We start from the raw sequence: 24,169 nt of genomic DNA on the forward strand, positions 1-24,169 counted from the left end.
TCCTTATTTATCATATTTTGTACATATGGTACCTATCTGCAAATGAATGAACTGCAAGGACTGTAATTTGCTTTATACACTTGTCTGGAAATCTCTCGCTTTGTTGCAGCAATGTGTAAAATTTAGAATATTTAGGTTAAACAGCTACTTACTGACAAGATTCTTTCAGTGGTTATGATGAATTTCTAAAATTCATGACTTATCTAAACTGACCTTTTTAAAGGGGCAACTGCATTGCACCTACTGATTCTGAAGGGAGGTATTTCCTACAGGTATATGCTGGTCAGATATATTCCAGTGACAAATTAAATGACAAAAGCAGATAGGCTTGATTGCATCAAACGGGGGATGTTGTACCATGTGTAGGGTTATAAGAATGAATTACGTAAAATGATAAGGTCTTTTAGTCGTCAAGGTCACAGTCTCTTTTTTAAGTTTTAAAATATTATTTTAACATAATGCATTATTAAGTTACATTTATCTTTTTTTATCACTTCATCACTTTAAATATTTCTCCAATCTATCAAATGTTTTCCTGACTTGTAATAGTTAGTGGATTATAAATGCGTATGTGTGTGCATTGCTTGTAAATATGACCTAATTAGCACGTTGTATAAAATCAAACCTCAATGCAGACATAAGCAATATGTGATTAGGCCATCTTTTTAATCATTAAAGCATTACATTTGCTGTTGCTAACATTTTGAATCATGTTTACTTTAGCAGAGCTAACAATCACACAACACTAGGTTATAGTCGAACAGGTTTACTTGGAAACACGAGCTTTCAGAGCGCTGCTCCTTCATCAGGTGATTGACCACCAACTGATAAAGGAGCGGCACTCCGAAAGCTAGTGCTTCCAAATGAACCTGTTGGACTATAACCTGGTGTTGTGTGATTTGTAACTTTGTACACTCCAGTCCAACACCAGCACCTCTAAATCATTACTTTAACAGGTTCATGATTTAAAGAGTTGTAGCCTATAAGTTCTTATCACTAATTTATACATTAAAATGATCTTACCTTAAGATTCCCTTTTGTTGTAAAAGCTCTGCCACAGATTGTGCAGCCAAATGGCTTTTCACCAGTGTGTGTGCGCTCATGGATCTGAAGAGCACTTGCAGAAGAAAAGGTCTTCCCACAGGATGGACAGTTATGCTGCTTGGGTGTCCGACGAGGTGGCGGTGCCAGAATGGGTGTCATACCTGGACTCATAGCTGTCTGTGGTGCAGATGGAGCCTGTATACCAACTGGAACCTGCGTACCATCACCTAGGGAGATCGGCTTGCTGTGACCATTGACTTCCATTTTGACCACGGTTGGTGCGGTGCTGGTGACCAGGCTAGGAGTACTTTGGGTGGGACCTAGAGTGGAGTTGGGTTCAAATAACTGAGAAGGAAGTTCTTTCATCTTGTGCGTCAGTAAGTGCTGTTTTAAATTACCCATAGTGGAGCAACCACGATTGCAGATTGTGCAAAGAAATGGACGCTCTTTAGTATGGCTGCGGTAGTGAATTTCCAATGCACTTTTACAAGCAAACGGTTTGCCACAGATACTACAAACAGTACTTTTCAACTTACCACATTCTTGGTTGGGGAACAGCATACTAAAAGCCTCTTCTTTGATGATCGGCCGACCCAGGTTGTTGGCTGTCAGATCTAGTGCACCTCCATTCTCCCGATGAGTTGATGGACTGTCTGCTTTTTCTGATTTCACTGATGTCTCATGTGGCTCTTCTTGGTTGCCAAATCCTGGGGACTTCGATCTTTGACTGTCAGCATTACTGTGTACCGGTGACAATACCTGCATTGAAGAAGAACACTCAGACATTGCTGGGCTACCTGCACTCTGACTTTCTAAGTCACCCACAGCGGAGGAGGAGTCATTAGTTAAGCGATCACTTTCCATTGATCCATTTTCAACAGATTTAATGCTGGAATGCTGTTGTGTGCTCAAGGCACAGTCTATTATCTTCATTTGATTTTCCAGTGCTGTGATGCTAGAAATCACTGAAGGAGGAGAGTTTGGTGATGAACCAGAATAACATAACAATTGCTTTGAAGACTCAGACGTGGTAATGTTTAATTCCGCCTCCTCATCCATTGAATTTTCATCCATCAGTTCATCATCAGGGTAGTTGCTCATTAGTTCAGCATTCACTTCATCACAGGCTAGGTCAGTGTCCATGCTATCTGAAAAGCCCTCTGGCAAAGGCGTATTTGGAATCTGTCCACCCATATGCATGCGAATGTGCTGCTGTAAAACAACGGCATTTGTAAATTTCTTCTGACAAATGGGGCAAGAGTGTTGTACTCGAAGAGGTGGCTTTGCGCGGTGGACTCCGAAGTGTGTCTTTAAGTTGCCCTTGGTAGTAAAAGCGCGCCCACAGATTTTGCACTTAAATGGTCTCTCACCTGTGTGTGTGCGGTAATGCATCTTCAGAGCACTCTGGCAACTAAGTACGCGATGACAGATAATGCACTGGTTGGGGTCGGTCATCTTTTTGTCAATGTTCTCCACCAGCTGCTGCAATTTTGAGGTCTCAGATGTTTGCATAGAGTCTAATAGGCCGCCAAATGGGAACTTTGCCTTAAACTGACCAGATATTATGGGCAGCAGAGGGCTTGGGAGAGTTGTAGGAATGCTGTTCACTCCATTGTCCGCAGCAGTAGAGGATGTGGTAGAGCAAGAAACAGAGGCAATTGACTGTCCACTTGGGCAACCCTCTGCTGGCTTGAAATTTGAAGTAGGTACATTTAAACCTTGCACAATGGGAACCAAATTGCCACCATTAATTGACTGTGGAGATTCTGCAGTTATTGGAATGGTAGAATCATTCTTATTCATGTTTGGTGATAAAGACGCACATTCACTTGATGGAGGAGATGGTCTTTGAGGTGATCTGTTTAAAGGAGTCACAGTCGGGGACTCAGCCAGACTGGTAATACTTGATAGAGTTGGAGGCAACTGTAATCCAACTGAAGTTGGTAATGTTGACAGCACAGGTTTGGTGTCCAACCATGTTGTCACTGGCTTTTCTGGTGGTAAGGACATTCCATAAGGAATGCCTGTGCTAGTTGGGACATTATCAAGGTATTCAGGGACTGGATATGGATTCATCTGGATGTGAGGGTATTTTTCTTTATGCCTCTGAAAGTGAACTTTGAGATTGCCTTTAGTGGAAAACCGATTTCCACAAATATTACACTTAAATGGTCTCTCTCCCGTATGAGAACGGAGGTGAATCTGTAATGCACTGTCACTTCCAAAGACCTTAGCACAAAACCTACATTTATGCTTGAAAAATGGATCTTCTGAGCTTGTTTTGGGATCAAAAACAGAAACATTGGGTGGTTTACCTTTGCGATGTTTCATAAGGGCAGCCAGTGGATCTAGAGCATTAGTAGTTGCAGCAATGCTGACCAGTGGGTTTTGGAAGATCACACTACTTGATGTGTTCTGAGGTAGCAGTGGGTTAGGCATGCTGGAAGCTGGGCTGAGAAGATTACCATGGCCAAGTGATGATGTTGAATACTGTAACTGTGAGGAAGTGTTACTTGTATTTGAACTAGAACTTGGAGTCAATGAAGATGAAACTCCAGTAGTGGATGGAGGCATGGTGGATTCTGACCTGGGAGATACACTGCTGGGCAAAACAGGAGTGCTAGCTCCAGAGGCAGGCTGTGCTATTTGCTGTGAACTATCAAAGGCAGAAGGGTGGATACTGGATGCCTGTCCTGTTCCCGAAGCTGAAATAACAGCTGATAGCTGGTTAGAAGAATGATTGGTGAATGAAACATGCTGACTAGCAGCGGATACAGATGTACCTTGGGAAGATGCTGATGGATTTAAAGGGTGCAAAGTTTGTGGATTCATCATTGCTACTTGGTTTCGGATTTGTTCAATCAGTTGAAGCTGGTGGAGTTGCTGCTGTTGCAGAGCCATCAACTGTTCTAGAATCATTGGGATTGCAATGGTGGATACTCCACTATTTGAACTAGGACTGTTAGATCTGGTATCTTGTGAAAATTGTGCTACCGCCACTTTCGTACTTTGTAAAGTCTCTAAAGTCACATTAGTGTTTGGCATATTATAATTTGTCATGGAAGATGATTCAGGAATCTGAGGTAGCGACGTAGCAGTACTTGAGGTCCCTTGATTCTGGTAACCCTTGTCAGTGGAAGCATCCACCTCCATTGGCTCGTCTTGTTCTGCACTCTTTACCTCCGAGCTGTCATTTCCTTCCAAATGAGTACTCTCCTCAGCAGCTTCACTCTCTCCTTGATCACTTGGGCTACTGGCAGGAGAAGGCTCAGGAAAGTCTTCTGAACGTGCTGCGTCCTCGTCGTTTACAATTAAGACTAGTGGATTCTTAGTGCAATTCTTCTGATGCTCCATGAAGTCAGACCACTTGAAGAATTCTGCACAGCATTTCTCACAGATGTGGGTTTCCTCACTTCCACTTCTGCTTTCGTTCCCACTATCAGCATCATCTGCTCCTTCCCCTGGGGCTGCTAGGAAATCAAAAGGACACATCAAGCAATGACTTGCAAGACTATCCCTCCCTCCAATTTCAAGTTTTTGCACATAAGTAAAATCAATATTTTTTTATTTTGTACAAATTACCTCACTTCAACACATCTCAGGTCCCTCTGTGTGTATTCTATCACTCTTTCTACCTAGCTAATCATTTTCTTTGCACAATCCATCAAATTATGAGGCCCTATCAATTGTGGATACTGCTGCTTAATGAAATTCCATAGAAGCTATTGATTTCCAATATTTTCATACAATTCACAGCTGCCTTGTCTGTTGGGTACAAATCAAGCCTTTGATGGACTCATTAGGATTCCCCTTTACCATCAGGTTCCTCATTTCCAGCAAAATTAGAGAAGCCTTTGCCAGTTCACTTGACATCACTAAACTAATCTGTAACCTTTCAGGCTCAAATCAGTAGCTGACAGGACAAACTGGCCCTCTGTTACTCAAATGTGGTCTTGGACTGACCAGATTTATTATCTTTATACAGCATCAAGACAGTATGGATTTAATGCTACTCGATATAATGTCCTAAATCAATGACCATATCTTTAGCCTCTTTCGAAATCTGAAGAGCAATGTACCCTTAAGCAGTAATTTGGCCACAGTAGCTTTTAAACTTTTGTCTGATTTAACTAAATTATTTCCTACCCTACTAGAAAAACAAACACTGTGTCGTATTTATTAAAAGTTATTCATATGATCTCAAACCCATTAAATCCTTGACAACAGAAGGCCACATGTTACAAAAAGACAATTCTAACAAAATAAACTACTGCAAGAACTAATACTGTCATAAAAGGAAAGGCAAAATGTAGACCATTAGGCACTGGAATACTTTTCAACGAACCCTTCATACATTTATACCTTGTTTGCAGTGGTTCTTAGCAAGGCATTCATGAAATATGAGAAGGTGTCTTAAAACTAAAAGTTATTCAAAAAGAAGTTCAATGCCTGTAATTTTTTTTGCAAGAGCACTCTCAGACGTCAACATTTACCTGTGGCTCCAGAAGGCGCTTAGTGAATTATGAGCCAGCATTGTGGCAGAAAACCTGCTAATTAGATATGAACAAAATATGTATGTATGTAGCCACTTCTCTGGACTAGACTGTGTGCCAAGCAACAATTTAACGAACAGAATACGATGGTACGTCTTAACAAGGACGATGATCTGAAGTACCAGTTCTGTCTACGATAGCATTTATTACCTTTATTATGCATCTAGTAGACACCAATGCACTGTCACTAATGTCTAGTCTTTGTCATTTACCTTTTTCTGAAATGCAGTTATTGAACATACAGCTACTTCATATGTTATGGACCAGATCAAGCCCCCTCAAAATATATTAATAGCCTAGACCCTAACTTTTTCTTATTTTACAGTGAAGTGTAAGGCACTGCATTCCAGACTCAATTTGATTGGTCAAACTACTCAACATTATGCAATACACACTTTATTTTTACACTGCAGTTAAAATACAGGCAAAATAAAACAAAAGAACGGTGAATGGCAAAGATCTTTTTCCCAGGGTAGGGGAGTCCAAAACTAGAGGGCATATGCTTCAGTTGAGAGGGCAATGATATAAAAGGGAAATAAGGGGCATCTCTTTTCAAACAGACAGTGGTGAATGTATGGAATTAGCTGCCAGAGAAACTGGTGGAGGCTGGTGCAATTACTATATTTAAAAAGCATTTGGATGGGTACATGAATAGGAAGGATTTAGAGGGATATGAGCCAAATGCTGCCAAATGGAACTAGCTTAATTTAGGATATCTAGTTGGCATGACAAGTTGGACCAAAAGGTCTGTTTCTGTGGTATGCAACTTTATGACAAATTGGCTTAACTGTAACACTATCAACATGCTTAACAAAATAATAAATATATTTACTGCTACTAACTAACTTCTCATGTTGCAACTGTACAGGACATTGGTTAGGCCACTTTTGGAGTATTGCGTGCAATTCTGGTCTCCTTCCTTTCGGAAGGATGGCGTGAACCTAGAAAAGAGTTCAGAAAAGATTTACAAGGATGTTGCCCGGGTTGGAGGATTTGAACTGTAGGGAGAGGTTGAATAGGCTCTGGGGTGTTTTCCCTGGAGCGGAGGCTAAGGGGTGACCTTGTGGAGGTTTATAAAATCATGACGGGCATGGATAGGATAAATAGACAAAGTCTATTCCCTGGGATAGGGGAGCCCAGAACTAGAGGGCATGGGTTTAGGGTGAGAGGAGAAAGATATAAAAGAGATATAAGGGGCAGCTTCTTCACTCAGAAGGTGGTATACCTATGGAATGAGCTGCCAGAGGAAGTGGTGGAGGCTAGTATGATTGCAAAATTTAAAAGGCATCTGGATGGGTATATGAATGGGAAGGGTTTGGAAGGATATGGGTCAGGTGCTGGCAGGGTGGGACTAGATTGGGTTGGGATATCTGGTCAGCATGGACGGGTCGGACTGCAGGGTCTGTTTCCATGCTGTATATCTCTACGACTCCATATGTTCCAATATAGTAACATCCTATAAACACACCCTTCATAAAGGCAAATTCAGTAAAATAGATTGTCTCACATACAATTCCAGCTGCAGGAAGAGAACCTTTTAGCTGTAATACAGAGAGGAATAAGAACTTCCACATCCAGCTTCAAGACCCCAGCAGTGCTGAAAGCTAAAACTAAAAATCCTGGTTCTGGGGAGCTTGATCCCACCCATTAGAGCTACTTCTATTGTTCCAGCATTTAAAAAGAACCTAAGACCTCACAAGCTATTTATTTTATTGGATTTGGGGAAATAACTTGGCACCTCTGCCTCAACCTTTCTTCCTAATAAAAACCAGGACAAAATACACCTCTTAAAGCCATAATACAATCACACCTCTCCCTTTAAAAATTGAACCATCAATATACAAAAATGGCTTCATTTCTAAAAACCTTCAGCCTTACATTGTTAATACACTACAATGCACATACCTTACATTTTCTCTAACATGCAAGGATTCGCTACTATAGTCCATTTCAATCTGATATTTCTCAACATCAAACTTCTCTCTTTTCCTGCATCAAAGTCACAACAACATCAACAATTACATTCTCTCATGCTGCCACGTTTCAAATTGAATGGCTGCAATAATAAACACCATCTAAACAGTCTGAAATTTTTATCCTTAAATTTTCCCAAAAACTTCAAGGGGTTATGCTCAGTATATACAATTGTTTCAGACACATTACTGCCAATATAAGTATTGAGATATTGCAACGCCAACTCTAACCTCATGGTCTCCTTCTCAATTATGGAATATTTCTGCTTATGGTTATTCAATTTTCTGGAAAAATACACAATAAGTCTGTTTATCTTCTTGCAAGAGTACATCATCAACACCCACGTTCCTCACATTGATAGCCACCTTGAATAGTTCTGAGTAATTTAGCTGTGGCTAGCACTGGGGCAGTGGTTAACACAGCTTTCAGGCCGTCAAATGCCTTTTAACATTAGTCAATTGACTGAAAGTTTCTACACTTCTTCAAGAAGTCGGTCAGTGGAGCAACTGCACTGCTAAAATTCAGTATGAACCTCCAATAAAAACCACACAATCCCAGGAATCATAGTAGTTCCCTCCTCATCAATGTTATGGGAACTACAAAATAATCTTTGTTTTTACATCTCAGGGACTATTTGTCCATGTCCCATAACATAGTCCAGGAACATTACTTGGGTGTCTGCAACTCACTCTCTCACGCCAGGTTTATGAACAAGCCCGCCTCCTGATGTTGATTGAACATTTCTGATGGATACTCCAAACGTTCCTTCCATGTGTGACTAAGAATCACCAGATCATCAACATACACCACATAATTGGGTAATCCAGAAAAGATTTGATTGATTAAACTTTAAAATGGGCTGGTGAGTTTTTCATAACAACTGGCATGACTTTAAACTAGTACAGTCTATTTGGCATCATGAAATCAGAAATTTCCTTTGCTTTTTTGGATAAAGGTATCTGCCAGTATCTTCTGAGTAAGTCCAACTTTGAAATAGTAGTTGCTTGTCCCACTTTCTCAATACAGTTTTCCAAACATGGAATAGGATATGAATCAGATTTTGTAAGTGATAGTCTTTGTGATAGTCCTCACATAATCACTGGGTACTATCTAGTTTTGGCACCATGACCATGGGTGAGCTCCATTCGCTGGTACTCACTTCAATTATATTGTCTTTGATCATGCAGGCAATCCCTTTTTAAACTGTGCCAACTTTAGAGGATTACGTCTATAAGAATGTTGGAACAGTATTTCCCATATCTACATGCATAATCAAATTAGTACTTCTCAGCTCATTTTCAGATATCTTACATGCAATAACTCTTTCAGGTCACTTTGATTTTCCTCTGGAAGGTAACTCAATAATTTATCCCAATTGTTAAGAACTTCCTGATTGTCCAAATTTGAGTAATCCTTCTACAATCATTTTAGCTGTGATACCGCGTAATGGAATGGCCTCTGGTAATCTAGTGGACACATCCATTATTTTCAACAAATACTTAATCCCACTTTTTGTGTTAGGTAGAGGTCCTGCGCAATCAATTAAGACTCTTGTAAAAGTTTCTTCATATGCTGGAATAGCTATTACATATGCTGGTTTTTATCATAGCTTTAGGTTTTCCAATTACATGACACATATGACACGTGTGACAAAAGTAAACCACATCCTTATGCAGTCCAGGCGAATAAAAATGTTTGTATTTTGACTTGAGTCTTCCTCACTTCCGAATGACCTCTGACTGGTAGATCATGTGCTACTTGTAACAGTTCCTTTCCATAATCCACTGGTGATACAACTTGAAGAACTTCTGCTCATTTCCCATTCCCAGTCTCGATTTCCTCATCAAGACTTCATTTTAAAGATAGTAACATTTTGGGATACAGTCACATTCATCTTCTGTGTAGAGCATTTGATACAATTGCTTTAGTTTTTCTTCTTTATGTTGTAATTGAACTAATTGCTCAAACTCAACATATCCACTTTGAGCTCCACTTGCTCTTGTTTCTTTTTTCTCAACAATTTCAGTAAATATAGTTTCTGACAATTGAACTTCACCTTTCTTATCTTTACCCCTAGTTTCTCCTCCTGCTTAAACCTGTGGCTTTGTGACTTTGCACCATACAGTTGGAAAAATCTCAGGTTATACTTCTTGTAATACCTCAGGTGCCTGACTTTTCACTGGCTTTACAACACCAGTCAGCGTCACTCCCACCCGTGATCCAGCTACATTATTATCAAGGATCAACTATATTTCTGGAACTGGGAATTTCTCTATTACTCCTACCACAACTTCACCACTTTTCACCTGACTCTCCAACCTCGCTTTATATAATGGAACATTGCTCTTCTCACTGTGAATTCCACATATTACCATCTTTTCTAGCAATACTCCTTCTGAATTAAAAATCTCCTCATCTCTCACCAAGGATTGACTTTCTCCTGTATGTTTTAAAGTCTTAATTTCTTCACTTAGTCCTCCTGGCAGGTACGAGTACACCATACACACACAATTAAATTCTTTAATGATATCTGGCACTTTCTTCTCAACCAACCCCTGACCAAGTTGTACATTCTTTTGCAGCTTTTTAGTTTTCACTGTGCTTTCCTTTCCCACTTCAACAAAACTCACTGGCTTATCCTGTTTTCCCACATCCACCCTCCCAGTGCTTTTTCGAAACCACCAACACTGCAACTTCATGTGGCCTACTTTATTACAGTGAAAACCTGAGAGATTTTTTACTTCTCTTTCCCCCTCATGGATTTGCTTTTTACCCTGTGGTAATCTGTCTTTACTGTCTTCAATGTGATCTCCTTTTTCCTCACCAGCTGAGGATTTCTCTTTCCCTCAATTTCTATCCCTCACAGATTGAAATTGATGTCGGAAGTCAAACTTTGATTTAAGAACCAATTCATAATCATCTGCCATTTAAGCTGCTAATCTTTCAGTCTTAACTCTCTGCTTTGCCACCAGCGTTCTCCCTACTACAAGAAGTGAATGCTTGAACTCCTCCAAAATAATCATCTTTCTAAGTGCATTACATGTTTGATGTAATTTCAATGCCCTTATCCACTCTATCAAAACTACTCTGTTTGATTCTTTCAAACTCTATGTATGTTTGACTAGGCTCCCTCCTTAGGCAGATGATATTTTTCATTATACTCCCCAGATATCTCCTCTGCCAGCAATTCAAATACCTCATTAGGTCTACCTACCAACATTGTGTGAAGCGACAAAACCCACATGGTCACCAACTACTTCATTTCTGTAGCTGCTTTCTCAAATGAAATGTAAAAGGCTTCTACATCTTTCATGTTGTACTTTGGTAATGCTTGGACATATTTAAGTAGATCTCCACCAGATCACTGGTTACAATGGGCTTGCTCTCATCACTGTCCTCATCACTACTCCTACCATTCACCTCTACCTTTGCCATTTTAAGTCAACTTTGAGTTTTCTGTTTCAACTTCCAAAGTTCAAAAACTCTTCTTTTCTCTCTTTGTTCTGCTACAGCCTTCCTTTCCTTGTCTTTTTCCTCTGTTAAAGGTCTTCTCACTTTCTGTTTTTCTTCTGTTTTCAGTCGTAATTCAAACTGTTTCATTTTCTTTTCATATCAAACTATTGCTGCAATTACCTCCCATTTTTTCATTTGCAAAAGCAACCCCAACTCCAGCTTGCTCGCCAATACCTTGTTTTTCTCTGCCTTGCTCACTTTCTGTAAACTTACCAAGTGACTTCCTCCAACTCCTGGAAAGTCTTAGTGACTGAAAGAGCCGTTACTACAGAAGACACATCCTATTTAAAGAACTTAATGTAACACCCAAAATAAAAAAAACATCAACACTCACCACTCACTGCCTTTGAGTCCAATAATTCTAAACTCAACTTGGATTTTGATCCTAACAAGAGCAAGAGCCTCCAATTTGTTATGGATCAGACCAAGCCCCCTCAAAATATATTAAGAAGATAGCCTCGATTCTAACATTTTCTAATTTTAAAGGTACGTGCAAGGCAATGCATTCCAGATGCAATTTGATTGGTCAAACTACTCAACTTTACACATAACATATTTTATGTTTACACTGCAATTAAAATAGAGACAAAACAAAATTAAGGGAATTGGCTTAATTGTAACTCTATTGAAATGCTTAACAATATTAACTATTCCAATACAGTCACATCCATAAACATACCATTGGCAAAGGCAAATTCAGTAAAATAGACTGTCTTACTTGCAATTCTAGCAGCAGGAAGAGAACCCTAGCTGTTATCTGTAACAGAGAGAGGAATAAAAGCTTCCTCATTCAACTTCAAAACCCCAGTAACTGCTGAAAGCAAAAACTAAAAATCCTGGTACTGGGGGAGCTTGACCCCACCCATTCAGGCTGTTTCTATTATCCCAATTTTAAAAAAAACGAGGCATTCACAAGTCATTTACTTCATTGGATTTTAGCAGATCACTTGGCACCTCTGTCTGAGCCTTTCTTCATTAAAAAAAGGGATAAATACACCTCTTAAAGCCATGGTATCATCACACATATTAGAAATTACTCATGATTATTTAACATGCCAAAAACTACAAACAATAATGAAAATCTTTTGCGTTTTGACAGCCTTTGTTCAAAAAATAAATCTTGGCTTTTTGAATACTTCAGCTGATAGCTCATTATTCCTGGACCATTCCTGGTACTGGCCTGGAAGGTGTTTAGTGTCCATTTTTATTCTGTTTCTTCAGCAAGGTACTTGATAGGTGTTTGCAATTGGTCAGAATTGGTTGAGGTGTGAACACACTGGTCTCAATGATATTGGGTTAGGGAGAGGGAAAATTTGAAAGTGGTCAAGGTTCCTGGTCATCTAGTCAGGAACAAGTAATGACTCTCTACATGTCATTCTGATCTTAGCTGTGCTGAATCAAAGCTTCAGTGTCTCCCCGCAGGGAAGGGATATCAGATTAGTGATACTGTTGTTGCGTTGTCATGACTGCACTTCCCAGCAGCCCACAGCTAAAAAAGGCATTTACAGAGGTCTGAAAACAGGCTGTAAGGCTGTCCTCTTGGCAGAAAACTCATGAGACCCACTGACACCCTGAATATAATGGAGAGAAAACTGAGGCAGCATGTCCTTCACGGATGTAAATTGTTGACCGATATGTACAAAAATGAAAGAACTGTGGTAAAGCTACTGACTTACAGCAGCATTACATAGTACACAATACAGAGATCACTCTGAGAAGTAAGAACTAAGAGGATATATATATTTCTGTTTCTGCATGCCTTACGCATGTAAAATATATGCACATATCTTACAATATTTACTGTACCAGTATTTGGACTACATTTATATAATTACATTATGTTGCAACAGTGACTTTATTTTTGAACAACTTCATTGATTATAAAGTGCATTAGGACATTATAAAGACATGCCAAGTGTGATAGAGATGTAAGCCTTTGCTAAAACTGCAACTAAATATAAACTTGTCCTCTGCAAATTTGTCTTTTGTCATTTGTACACAAAAATAGGTCTAGACTCTTGGCATGTGCAATTCTTAGGGTAATTTTCAGTTGTGGAGGAAGTGCACACTACATGTAATAATGCAAACATGCCATTAAAAATATTGCTTACATCATATGCGGTATGCACAGTTTTTGATGTACTCATCCAGGGAGTGTGTTAGAAACAAATTCTTACAAAATATTAACTTTGGCATTTAATAGTGTTCAAGTGGACATGAATGCAGGCCTGCTGCATTTCATAAGTATAAAATGAGTTAAAAAATTCAGTTAATGGCAAACACTATTTTTGGGAGTGAAAGCCTAGGGTGTGAAATCAAACTTAACAAGTGGGCTAAATGCCTTTCAAATGTGATATTAAAATGAGGCCTGGGCTGTTCTGACAAATGCACTATTCAAAAAAGAATAGCAGGCTGAAATTACAAACTTGTCATGAACTTTTACCTGTAACACAGAATCATAGGATTGTAATGTGAGGAAGGAAACATTCTGCCCATCATGAGTTATCATCAGTCATCCAAACAATCTCATAGCCCTGCTCTTTTCACATGTATATAAAAATTCTTTACTTTTCAAATATACATTCAATTTCCTTTGATAGTTTCTGGGCACAATCTTAAACTTTCATAAATCAATGGGTTTTGAGTGAGTCAAATTTTTTTCTGTACAAAACTGTTTCTATCCCCCTTTCAGGGACAGTGCATTCCAGATGATAACAACTCACTATGGGGAAAAAAAAACTGTCTTCCATTCCGCTCTGTTTTTTTTTGTCTGCAAGTCTGCATCCCATGGCCATCAACCCTTCTGCCAATGGAAAGTTTCTCCCTCTCAGTTCCATCCAAATCTTCATAATTTGGATGCTGTACCTCAATGGGCATGAGATTAAAAAGTAGCTTATGTGCACAGTTATGAGGCAGTGCATGCAAGGTATTAAAAGCTTTCAGGAGAAACTGAGGACTGCAGATGTTGGAGATCAGAGTCAGAAAGTATGTCGCTGAGAAAGCACAGCAGGTCAGGCAGCATCCGAGAAGCAGCAGAGTCATAAGCCCTTCATCGGGAATGCATTAAAAGCTTTCAGTCATTCTGTCTACAACTTTTTGGCAGCTTTCAAAACCACCGTACCGCCTCAGATGGTGTGGCAGTGACAATATTGCTGAAGTACCCTTGGGGATTTCTGGATGTGCAGCGGTTGGCTTCCTGTTGGTTTGGCAGGTCTTGCCAGGAACTGCTCTACACAGCAAGCCTGATACCATCCCAGATAATCGATTCTGGTTATAGTCAGTTCAAAACTATGCCGACCTCACTAACTTGTAAATGAGGAAGATACAAATGTGTTTCCAGATCTTTGAACTGCTATCTATTTTGAGTGGGTTAATGCTTTCATTGAAATAACAGAGAGAAATTTCAGCAGAACATGTGAAACATTCATAAGAGTTGTTGGTGGAAATTCAGGATTTGGGCCTTTGTGTAAATTTTAAGAATATAGGCAGAGACTTTCATGTCTATACTGCCAAGGAAATGCTGTCAAAATTGATTAGTTTTACTGCTGCAAAGTTATGGAATGCACGCTCATAAAGATATAGAAACAGAAAATCTGTGGCTGTCCAAAATATCAGAGTTAATAAACCAATGCCAGCATTATTGCTGACCACTGCGTACAAAAATGACTTGGAGCTGGGGACATAAATAAAACTCTCCAAGTTTACAAATAAAACCAAACTATGAACAACAAAGAAGAGACCATTCAAATAAGAAAAGATGTAAAAAAGTGGGACTGTGTGGCTGATAAATACATGTGGCAGTAAATGTCAGCAAATATATGGCCCAGCCAACAGATTGCAGAAGGTAATTATTCTATTAGCTACCAATTCTAATGGAGTACATTTTAAAGTAGTTGCAACTCTGAGATACAGGTTTTACTGCCTAAATTCTGTGCTCTCTTATGCCAGGACTATAGTACTTTTGAGTCAGAAAAACCTCTGAATTTCAGACCAAAAACAATTTCACATATGACAAAAGCAAAGAGCCTAAATTTAGAAAAAGGGGCAGGGGAGGAAAAAGCAGCTTAGATAAAACTACTTTATGCAGAGACTGGCAAATGAACACAGGCTGATTGTAGCAGCTTATCCAAGAGAGAGCTGGTTAAATACCTGGTAAAATAAATTGATATGGCGTCATGCAAAATATTATGGGATATAATATTTCCTAGACACTGTAACGAGCCAGTCCATTCCAGGCCTGTACATTCCTAAGTTCCTTTAATCACCCTTTAGGGAATTATTGCAATTACTAATTGCAAGCTGTGATATTCCATATTAATCACCTTTAGTAGAACCTTTTTAGAAAACATACTGAAATGTTAGGCAACGGTATATTTTTGTTTATTTATGATCAAACAGTTTAAGGATCAAGACACTCAGAATAGCTCTGTGATGAATAGATCATTTGATCATATTACCAAACAGTTGGAGGCCATTCAGTCAATCTAGTTTCACTTTACCCTCCTCCCCAATATTTTCCCATTGTTCTGCAATTATTTTTCTCTTCAGATCATTATCAAATTCCTCTTTGAAAGCTGTGACTGCATCTGTCTCCACCACACTTTGAAACAATGAATTTTAGATCATAACGACCCATTATGTAAAAGGTTTTCCCTTATACTGTATCCGATTTATTCCCACTGATACAAATTAACATTGTGAGAAATCCTTTTGCAACTATTAGATGTCGCCAAATGCTTGTAGTGAATGAAGTGCTGCTAAATAATGGTCACACTTGGACTAGGGAATTTCTGCAGTCGGCCTTGTGAAGCGATGTGCCACAAATAGCAATGAATAAACAACCAGATAATTTATGTTCACAGCATTGGATATTCACGTCAGAGTTGGTGGTATGGTATAGTGGTAATGTCACTGAAAAAGTAATCCAGAACCTCAGGCTAATGTTCGAGGATCATGAGTTTGAATCCTACCAGTAAAACTATCATCCATACGTGTGACTCTTGACCCATAGAAATGTGGTTGACTTTTAACTGCCTCTGGGCAATGAGGGATGGGCAATAAATACTGGCCTAGCCAGTAACACCCAAGAACAAATTTTTAAAAATGTAATTTATTTCTTCAATTAGCGTCATACTAACTGTGGTATTTATTACATGTGAGATGGCAGAATCGGCTTTAATTTAATGCCTTATCAGAAAGACAGCACCTCTGACAAGTCCTCAATACAGCACTGTTTGCCTTATTACAAATTTCTCAAATGTGGCTAGAATTTGTAATGTTCAGACTCAAACGGAAGTGTTCAATCGCTGAGTCCAAGTTTACACATAAGACCACATTGTACTGACACTCGTTATCCAAAAATTCCCGAAACAAAAGATCAATATCCAAGTGGCAAAGTGATGAATTAGAATGGTTATGTTGTATTTGATACAGTTATTGTTTCTGATTTTGTTTGTCATGTCAAGATGAAGGATTTCAATGTTGGGGGACAGAAGCTAATTTATCACCAAGCAGTGCAGGTGAAAAAAAGATCGTAGATGCAGATTAAAGCTCTCTCTGTCCTGAACAACAAGATGCCTAAACCCACTGCCAGAAAAACAGTCTCACCTCACCAGTGCTTATTTTCTATTCCCCTTACAAGCAATCTTTATGATTGCTTGTGTGAGATTACGAGCTAACATCAAATTACATCCAGTTTTGATATGAATGTGCAGTCTTTCAAAAACTGGGGCTAGAGTTCCTCCTTTCTCAAGGAGTGCTTTATGGTTGCTGATCACAAATCTCCTTGGAAAATGTGGCTTTACAGATAACTGTGATGCTGACAAAATTAAGTTAAATATTAACGTATCAGAATGCACTGAGGATAGCGATCAGTTCAAAGTTGCTTATGTTGCTCACAAGCTACTCACCCTGTATAAATCTTAAATAATCCAGCTGTGAGGGAAGGAACAGAGAGAGATGGGTGCAACTGTATTAGGTGTCAGCTTGAGGGCAAATAAGGAAAGTATATTTCCATGACTGCACAATGTAAACATTTATGATTATGTCAGGATAATATTTCTATGAGGTAAGGAAGAGCTATAAATACGCAGAAGACAGATATGCGGGACTGCGTCACACAAATGAGTGAATGCTGTCTGCAGGACTAAAAGGACCTCTCAGTAACGAGAGGGGGAAAATTATACAATTGCAAGAAGAATAGCAAAGTTGTCAATTTTGGTATTACTGAAAAGTATTAGCACCAACTGATAACATGAATGATAGAAAATTGATCAAAACATACACAAAAACATTCTTTTATAGAAGGGGATGTTAACACAAAGATATAGTAAGGTGCTAGAATATGATTATGTAAACTTGTGTAAACATTATGCAAGAAGGGGAAAGGTACATGATGCTTACAGTAGAGAAAAAAAAAGTTCTAACACTGTACAAGGCAAACATGGATATTTTTAAAAAATAATTTGTCAACAAGTCTTTGGATGCTGGAAGAAAGCAAGTAAGTTATTCCATGAATTGCATTGTTGAAATATTCAAGTATTTACACTAATGTCACCTTAATGATTCCACAACCAATGATTGTGCCCTGGAGCATAATAAAGCATCTAATGAGAATGCAATACCCATAGGATACATGTGCTCATATACTCATAATACGCCATCTGTTAACTTTTGAGGTAGGAAATAGACTTTTCTCTACTACAAACAAAGGGGCAAATTTACCAGAACTGCAACCACTGCACACTTGAACACTTGATCTATCCTCATGTAGGGCAGTTAAGAAAGTTATCACTGAAGAGAAGATTGACTCCAGCTTATTATGTCTGATGATGAAAGTTCAGGATTTGGTTAAGCTTGAGTGGCTGCCCTAAAAATCCAAATGTATAGCAATCAGGTCTGCATTGCTCTGGCACATTTTGGCAACTGGCCTTTGAGGCGGCTCTATGAGAGCCTGGAGAGAGAAAATAGTTAGAAAGGAAAGAGAGAAAGAGTGATAAAGAGAGCAAGAAAGACAATGGAACAATTTTCATTCCCGATCCAGTGCACAGAAGCACAAAGATTCATGAATCCAACTTTTAAAAATGCCTGCCCAGACTCACCATTTTCACTCCAGGGTGGAGGGCTGGATTGGAAGTCAGGTAGGTGATCTGCGAAGAGCTGAGAAGTCTGCTAGTTGCCAAGGTGAGCTGGGTTAAAAGCCTACCTCTGGCTCCAGCACTGTGTCCAAGAATTAAAGTAAAAGAATATAAAACACTCCTGCAACCCTCACCCCTCAGCAGCACCATACATTTCCCACGCCCAATCACAGCCAACCAATGTTACCCTATGTCCCCTATCAATCCCCCATGGCCTCTCATACCTCTTTGCCAAACTTTATCCCTCCATCCATCCCCCCCATGGTTCCACACACTCCTTTGCACCCTTTTCCCCTCTATCTACCCTGCAATGTGCCTCATGCTTCCTCCCTACCCACCCCCCACCGCCTATCACACCCAACAAAGCACCTATACCCTCTACCCAGCACCATGATCTCTCATATCCCCTACATCACCCTATGGCCCTCTAAAAATCCCTGCAGTCCTTCACACCCCCATGCCAAACTCTGTATCTCTATTGATCTCCATACCTCATACCCATTCCCCTGTACTCATCCCCATGGTCATTCATACCAATTATGTTAACTTATGCCCTCAACTGAGTAGTATGGCCCCTCATAACTTCTATATCACCCTAGCCCCTTTGTTAATCCCCATGGTTCCTCATACCCTGATGTCAACATATATTAATACCCTTTTCCTCACCTACCATGCCAACTCATTTAGTATAAACTAGCACCCAAGCATACAGGAGAATAAAGTTCTATTATTTGAAGTTCTATATTGTCAAGTACACTAATTAAGAAAAGCATTCTCCTTCATAAAAAAAAATTGAGGGTTTTCTGCTGGTTCTATATGTACATTCTATGTTATGCTTTGCTGACACATGGGCCAAAAATAATTGCTTATGTCCAGCATACATAAAAGTACTTTATGAGAATTAGATAGAGATATGACTGTGAAAATACAGGACAATGGAGCACTAAGCACATTTATACTAAAGAGATAATAGTGGGGACTGGATAGCAAGAGACAGGCATAAGTGGCCCTCTTTTGTAATTAAGGTAAATACAGTGGCAGGGCAATACTCACCACTCATTTGAATAACTTGGGATTACTTGTATAATGGTTACGCATGTGTTGATGACAAAATATAGATATAATGAGAATACTCATAGATGATTATTAAGAGGACCAGCTGTCTGAATGTCTGTCATTGAAAAAGTGCAGAATCATTAGAGTAGCAACCAAAGCTATCCAAACCATAAGGACAGTGGACAAAAGTCTCAAGAGTGCCCAGTGTTGCTATGCAGACTTTAAGGTGCAAATGCGACACAAAGTTGAGTTGCACAGCAAATAGTGTTAATGAGAGAAGGGAAGAAATGTGGGAGATGGCGTTCAAGTTTGGGAAGAATCAAGACATTTAAATTGGGTTTAACAAAAAAAAACATTTTCCTTAATATTACAGCAAAAGATTTTAGCTTTGCTTGGATAAATGAATTATGTAAAACATGGATAAAAAGGATAAAAGACGAAAAATTAAAAGACAAAAATTACAAAGTCATCTTTCCACTATACAGAACCTTGTTAGATCTCATCTGCAGGACTGAGTATGATTTTCATACAGGTCTTTAGGCCTTGTGGGCAGACTCCTTCCAGACAAGAATGGATGAATAGCTGGTTGGTTACATGTTGGTGTGTGTTTCATTACTTGTTCCTGCACACTTCTGTAAAGATCCTATAGGGTCTTCAGATAAAATGGCTCTTGACACTAATGAAACTTCATCGGGATCTGTTGTAGATACATCACTGGACTTTCTGGTCAGTTGGAATACAGTTGGTCACCAGTTCTATGATCTCAACTAAGACAGCGGGTAACAGTGGTCATTTCAGCTTAAAAATGCAGAAATATTTTTGACATATTACTCAGAAGACATGAGTATCATAGGCAAGGCCGGAATTTGTTTCCTATCTTTAGTTGTTCATGAGAAGGTGGCAGTGTGCTTCCTTCCCAAGATGTGCAGTTGAAATTGCAAGATATATCTAGTGTTGCTGTGCTATGCAACTGCTGAAGGCAATTAACAGTAAATCACATTGGTCAGTATTTGGAATTCCACATGGGCCAGACTTGGTAATGATGGCAATTTTTCTTCGATAAGGATTTTGGTTAACTAGATGGATTTTCATGACAAAACCGCAGCGTTACAGTCAATCATTACTGAGAAGTTTTAATAATTCCAGATTTATTAATTAAGCTTAAAATTCAGGCTGGTACAGGTGCAATTGATCTCCTGTCTGTACAGCATTAGTCTAACCTCTGGATTATTATGTCAATGACATCACCACCATTGTCGTATTGTTCACGTTCACACCAGAATGGGGAAGAATCATCTACAAATGACATTAAATACAGTAACTGTATTATCAAACAAATCTTCCATTCATATAAACAAATTCAGATAGTTTTGTGGATTTCTAGATTTTTCCAAACCAAACTAGTTGTATGATTGCTATGCAAATAACACTAAATCTTAAAATGACTAGTGTCAAGTCTACCCAGACATTAAACACTTAATTTTCAACTGCAATTGTTTGTTGAAATGGGTCTATTTAAGGGTTGACAAAGGGCATAAAAAGCAATTTTTTTTCCAATCTTTTTACTAAAGTTGGTTAATTCATTTCTGGAGGAGCAGACAAACAGTGCTGTCTCTACATGTGGAAATTCTACATGTGGAATTCACAGTTTTTTCACTAAATCTGGCAAGCACAGCAGTTTTAACCTTGGTTTCGGCTGGTAAAATTCAGTTAATTTACTGATGGCAGACACGCCCGCCACATTAGTCAGTACTATAGCTGAAAAGGCATTTGTGCCAAAAAAGGTTTTCCATTTCATACATTTGAAAAAAAATCTTTCTAATCAAAATGATTTCAAGATCCTTGTCCTTACTTTGGAATCATTCCAAAGCCTCACTCCACCCTACCTTAGTAATTTCCTCTCGCCAAATGTCTCCTGTTGCACACACCCACTGCTGCTGTGACACTGTTAGTGCTTGTTCACTGCTCCCACTTGAATTACTCCGAGAGGTTTCCCTCCATTTGAGCAGCACTATTGAAAAGGAAATTGTTGAAATTTTGACTAATAATTTTGAGATAGTTAACAGCAGTCACTGTTATTTATGGCCAGTTGATACAACAATGTAAGCTGAATGAAAGTGTCGTTGAACATGAAAATCCAAAATCTGCTGTCCAAAATGCACTGCTCTATCATTACCTTATCAAAAATGGCATCTTGCTGACTGCCTTGACTTGAAATGCATCGAATGATAGATTGAGGTTGCTGTACTCATAACACTGCATGCAACCTGAACCTCCCACAGATAATGGAATGTAGCCCATTTAAAAATTGAGTACTCATTTAATAACATATCAAGTATTAATTATTGCCACTTAATGTATCTCTGGCTATGAAATTTAACCAGTACTAATGCAGTCTCATTCCTTCAGGTTTTAATTGTTGTTGCAGAATTTTTTAAAAAGTAAAATTTAGGATTAAAATAAAATCCTTCTCCTTTCTGTCATATTCACCTCTCTCAGTTCCTTGTTTCTTTTTCCCTCTTCTTATTTCTCTGTGCATGTTTTGATATTTAATTTGTCCACTTTCCTTCTCAGTGAATGTGCTGTTCAAAACTGGTCAATCTGAATAATTAAATAGATAATTTGTCGTTCTCAAGCTCCAGATGTCCTGTTTCCCCTTCAATGATGTTAGAAGCTTGTACTATAAACAGCTTGCCACTCAAAAACTGCAAAGGACCTAAATTTGCAAGTGCAAGTCTAGGTGCCATAAGATGCCTTCTTACAACAAACCATGGCACATTATTTTGAATCATTACAAGTATGTTTTATTGCTTATGCGTGAGAGGAGCAGGGCTAAATATATAACAGGACTTCAAGGTTCTTAATGAATGCACAATAGTTTGAAAATGTCAAGTTTAATTTCTACTTGCCATTTCTTGTTTAATCGTATAGTATGGGGTTTATGTTGCAGAGGGGTCAGGAGTGGATCCTTTGTCAGAAATACAGAAATTGCATCACTAGCTTGTACAGCCAAGCTGATTATTTAGCCCATTCCTGTGCAACGGGTAGCTGCATTTATACTTGCAGGTTAGCATACTGCTGGCTCCTGAGGCACCAAGGAAATGCTTTCTTTCAGCACCTCTGGAGAAGCCAGCTCGTTTAAGTTGGAGCATGGCTACTGAACTCAAAAGCTCACATTAGCCAAGGAGTGGTGACACTTTTACAATGATTCTTGGCATTTCCCCAGCGATGGAATGAAACAATCAGTCCACATTTTGGCTTTTGATCTCTATTCAGTTACAACGCCTGGGAAGTCCATGTGTACAAATGTGTGTACATCCAGTGCAGACCAGATCAGCCTTTGATGTGATGACTACACCTGCTACCCTTGCAATCAGCCAGACAAACAAATGATGAGCATTTATGATGAATGGTCACTTCCAAATGATATCAACTTTCATAAAATCCTAACCCAGTTATGAAGAAAATGCAGTAAAAACTTTGCTTCATACCAAGTTTGTATCAGGAACAAATTAAAACTTCAGAATAGCCACTTGCTACATACTATCTAGTATTAAGTGCTTTTAAGAGAAAATTTTGCCAATGCTCCGAAATTATTTGATTTAATAACTTGTTATAACGTTTAAAATTTGCCTATATTTAAGCAAGATAGTAATGCAAAACTGAATTTTTTTTGGACGCTGCATGCTTTGGTTAAGAGACAAAATAGCTTACCTAAAAATCTCTTCATGCAACCTTACAACCCACCATCTCTTTACCGTGGCATTTTACAGAAATCTTTTTAAGATAGAAATCTTTTTACTCTCAAGTTTTCTTAATGAATACAGTATTTACTTTCCTGGCAGACACCAATATAATTCATTACCTTGCAAGAAAGCCCTCTTTATTAAATGTTCCTACAGACCTCTTAATGCACAGTATCTGTTGCCTAATACGCAAGTATGATCTGTAGCATTAATCTTGTTACCTAAATTGCCGCTGCATGGAAAGCTCCATAAATGACAATAATCTTATTGCTGTGTATACTGATTTTTAATCTCTTCCCCCATTTTCCACTGTGAAATCCACATTGGCAGCAACGTGACACTGTGATTCAATACTTTGGGCCACACGACTGCTGTACAGATATCAGTTACACATTAAACAACCCACAGTTGGGTGCATTTCAGTGGGATTGGGATTAGAGTGATAGCAAGCAGTTTTTCTTGCCTTTAATCTCCCACCTCCCCTCTGCCTTCCCTTACAAGCTTGATTAAATTCAAGAAACTGGGTAGATGGTATCAATCGATAGGTTCACAACTAAAGCTTCTAAACTTTCCCACCTTGGGGCTGCAGCTAGTGCTTCAAAGAGTCTGTGTTATGCTTTTCCAAATCCATATTTTTGAATGTGAATTTTACTTTGCCACAACATGAGGTGAAGGGCAAAGACCAATGACATAGCACACTACCACAATTGAAAAGAGCAAAACAAAAGATTAGGCAAATCTGGAAGCAGTTGTAAGATGATGTCAAGTCCAGGTTTTTGCGAGCACATAGATTATAAAAGGAACCAGATAATGAGAAAGGAATAATGTTGGTAATTGTTGCATTATAGTCTAAAAGGCTGTGCACCCAAGTTTTATGTTGCAAAATGAGAGTGAATTGAGGTGGGATGGTATCTTGCAGGAATATGATGGGAAAGTGTAAAGAAGCATGAGTGAGAACACTATCAATGCGATAGAGTGAGACTGCCAAGAGAACTCATGGAAGAGAAAGAGACATTGGAAACCAATGGTGAATGGAGGTTTCAGCTGATAGGAGTCTTCTAATCTACCTGGGGTGGCCAGGGATGTTACGTGATAATCTTTTGTGACATCAGCTTCAAAGCAATTAAAAACGATTAAGGAGAAAATA

General features: G+C 38.9%; 1 protein-coding gene across 14 annotated transcripts in view; it reads right to left on the reverse strand.

Moving 5' to 3' along the window:
* The window catches only part of LOC140477265 (sal-like protein 3), a 65,729-nt gene that overhangs the window by 17,487 nt on the left and 24,073 nt on the right, over window positions 1–24,169 (reverse strand). For 5 of the 14 annotated variants that reach the window (XM_072570848.1, XM_072570845.1, XM_072570846.1 and 2 more), the window contains one exon: window positions 1,024–4,514. In XM_072570848.1, the coding sequence (XP_072426949.1) occupies window positions 1,024–4,514 (3,491 nt within the window). Of the gene's footprint in view, window positions 1–1,023; window positions 4,515–21,162; window positions 21,288–24,169 lie in introns of all 14 variants that reach the window. The other 9 variants (XR_011960691.1, XM_072570857.1, XM_072570856.1 and 6 more) reach the window with 3 other exon arrangements.

The sequence above is a fragment of the Chiloscyllium punctatum genome, chromosome 5, assembly GCF_047496795.1.
Source record: "Chiloscyllium punctatum isolate Juve2018m chromosome 5, sChiPun1.3, whole genome shotgun sequence".
Classification (NCBI taxonomy): domain Eukaryota; kingdom Metazoa; phylum Chordata; class Chondrichthyes; order Orectolobiformes; family Hemiscylliidae; genus Chiloscyllium; species Chiloscyllium punctatum.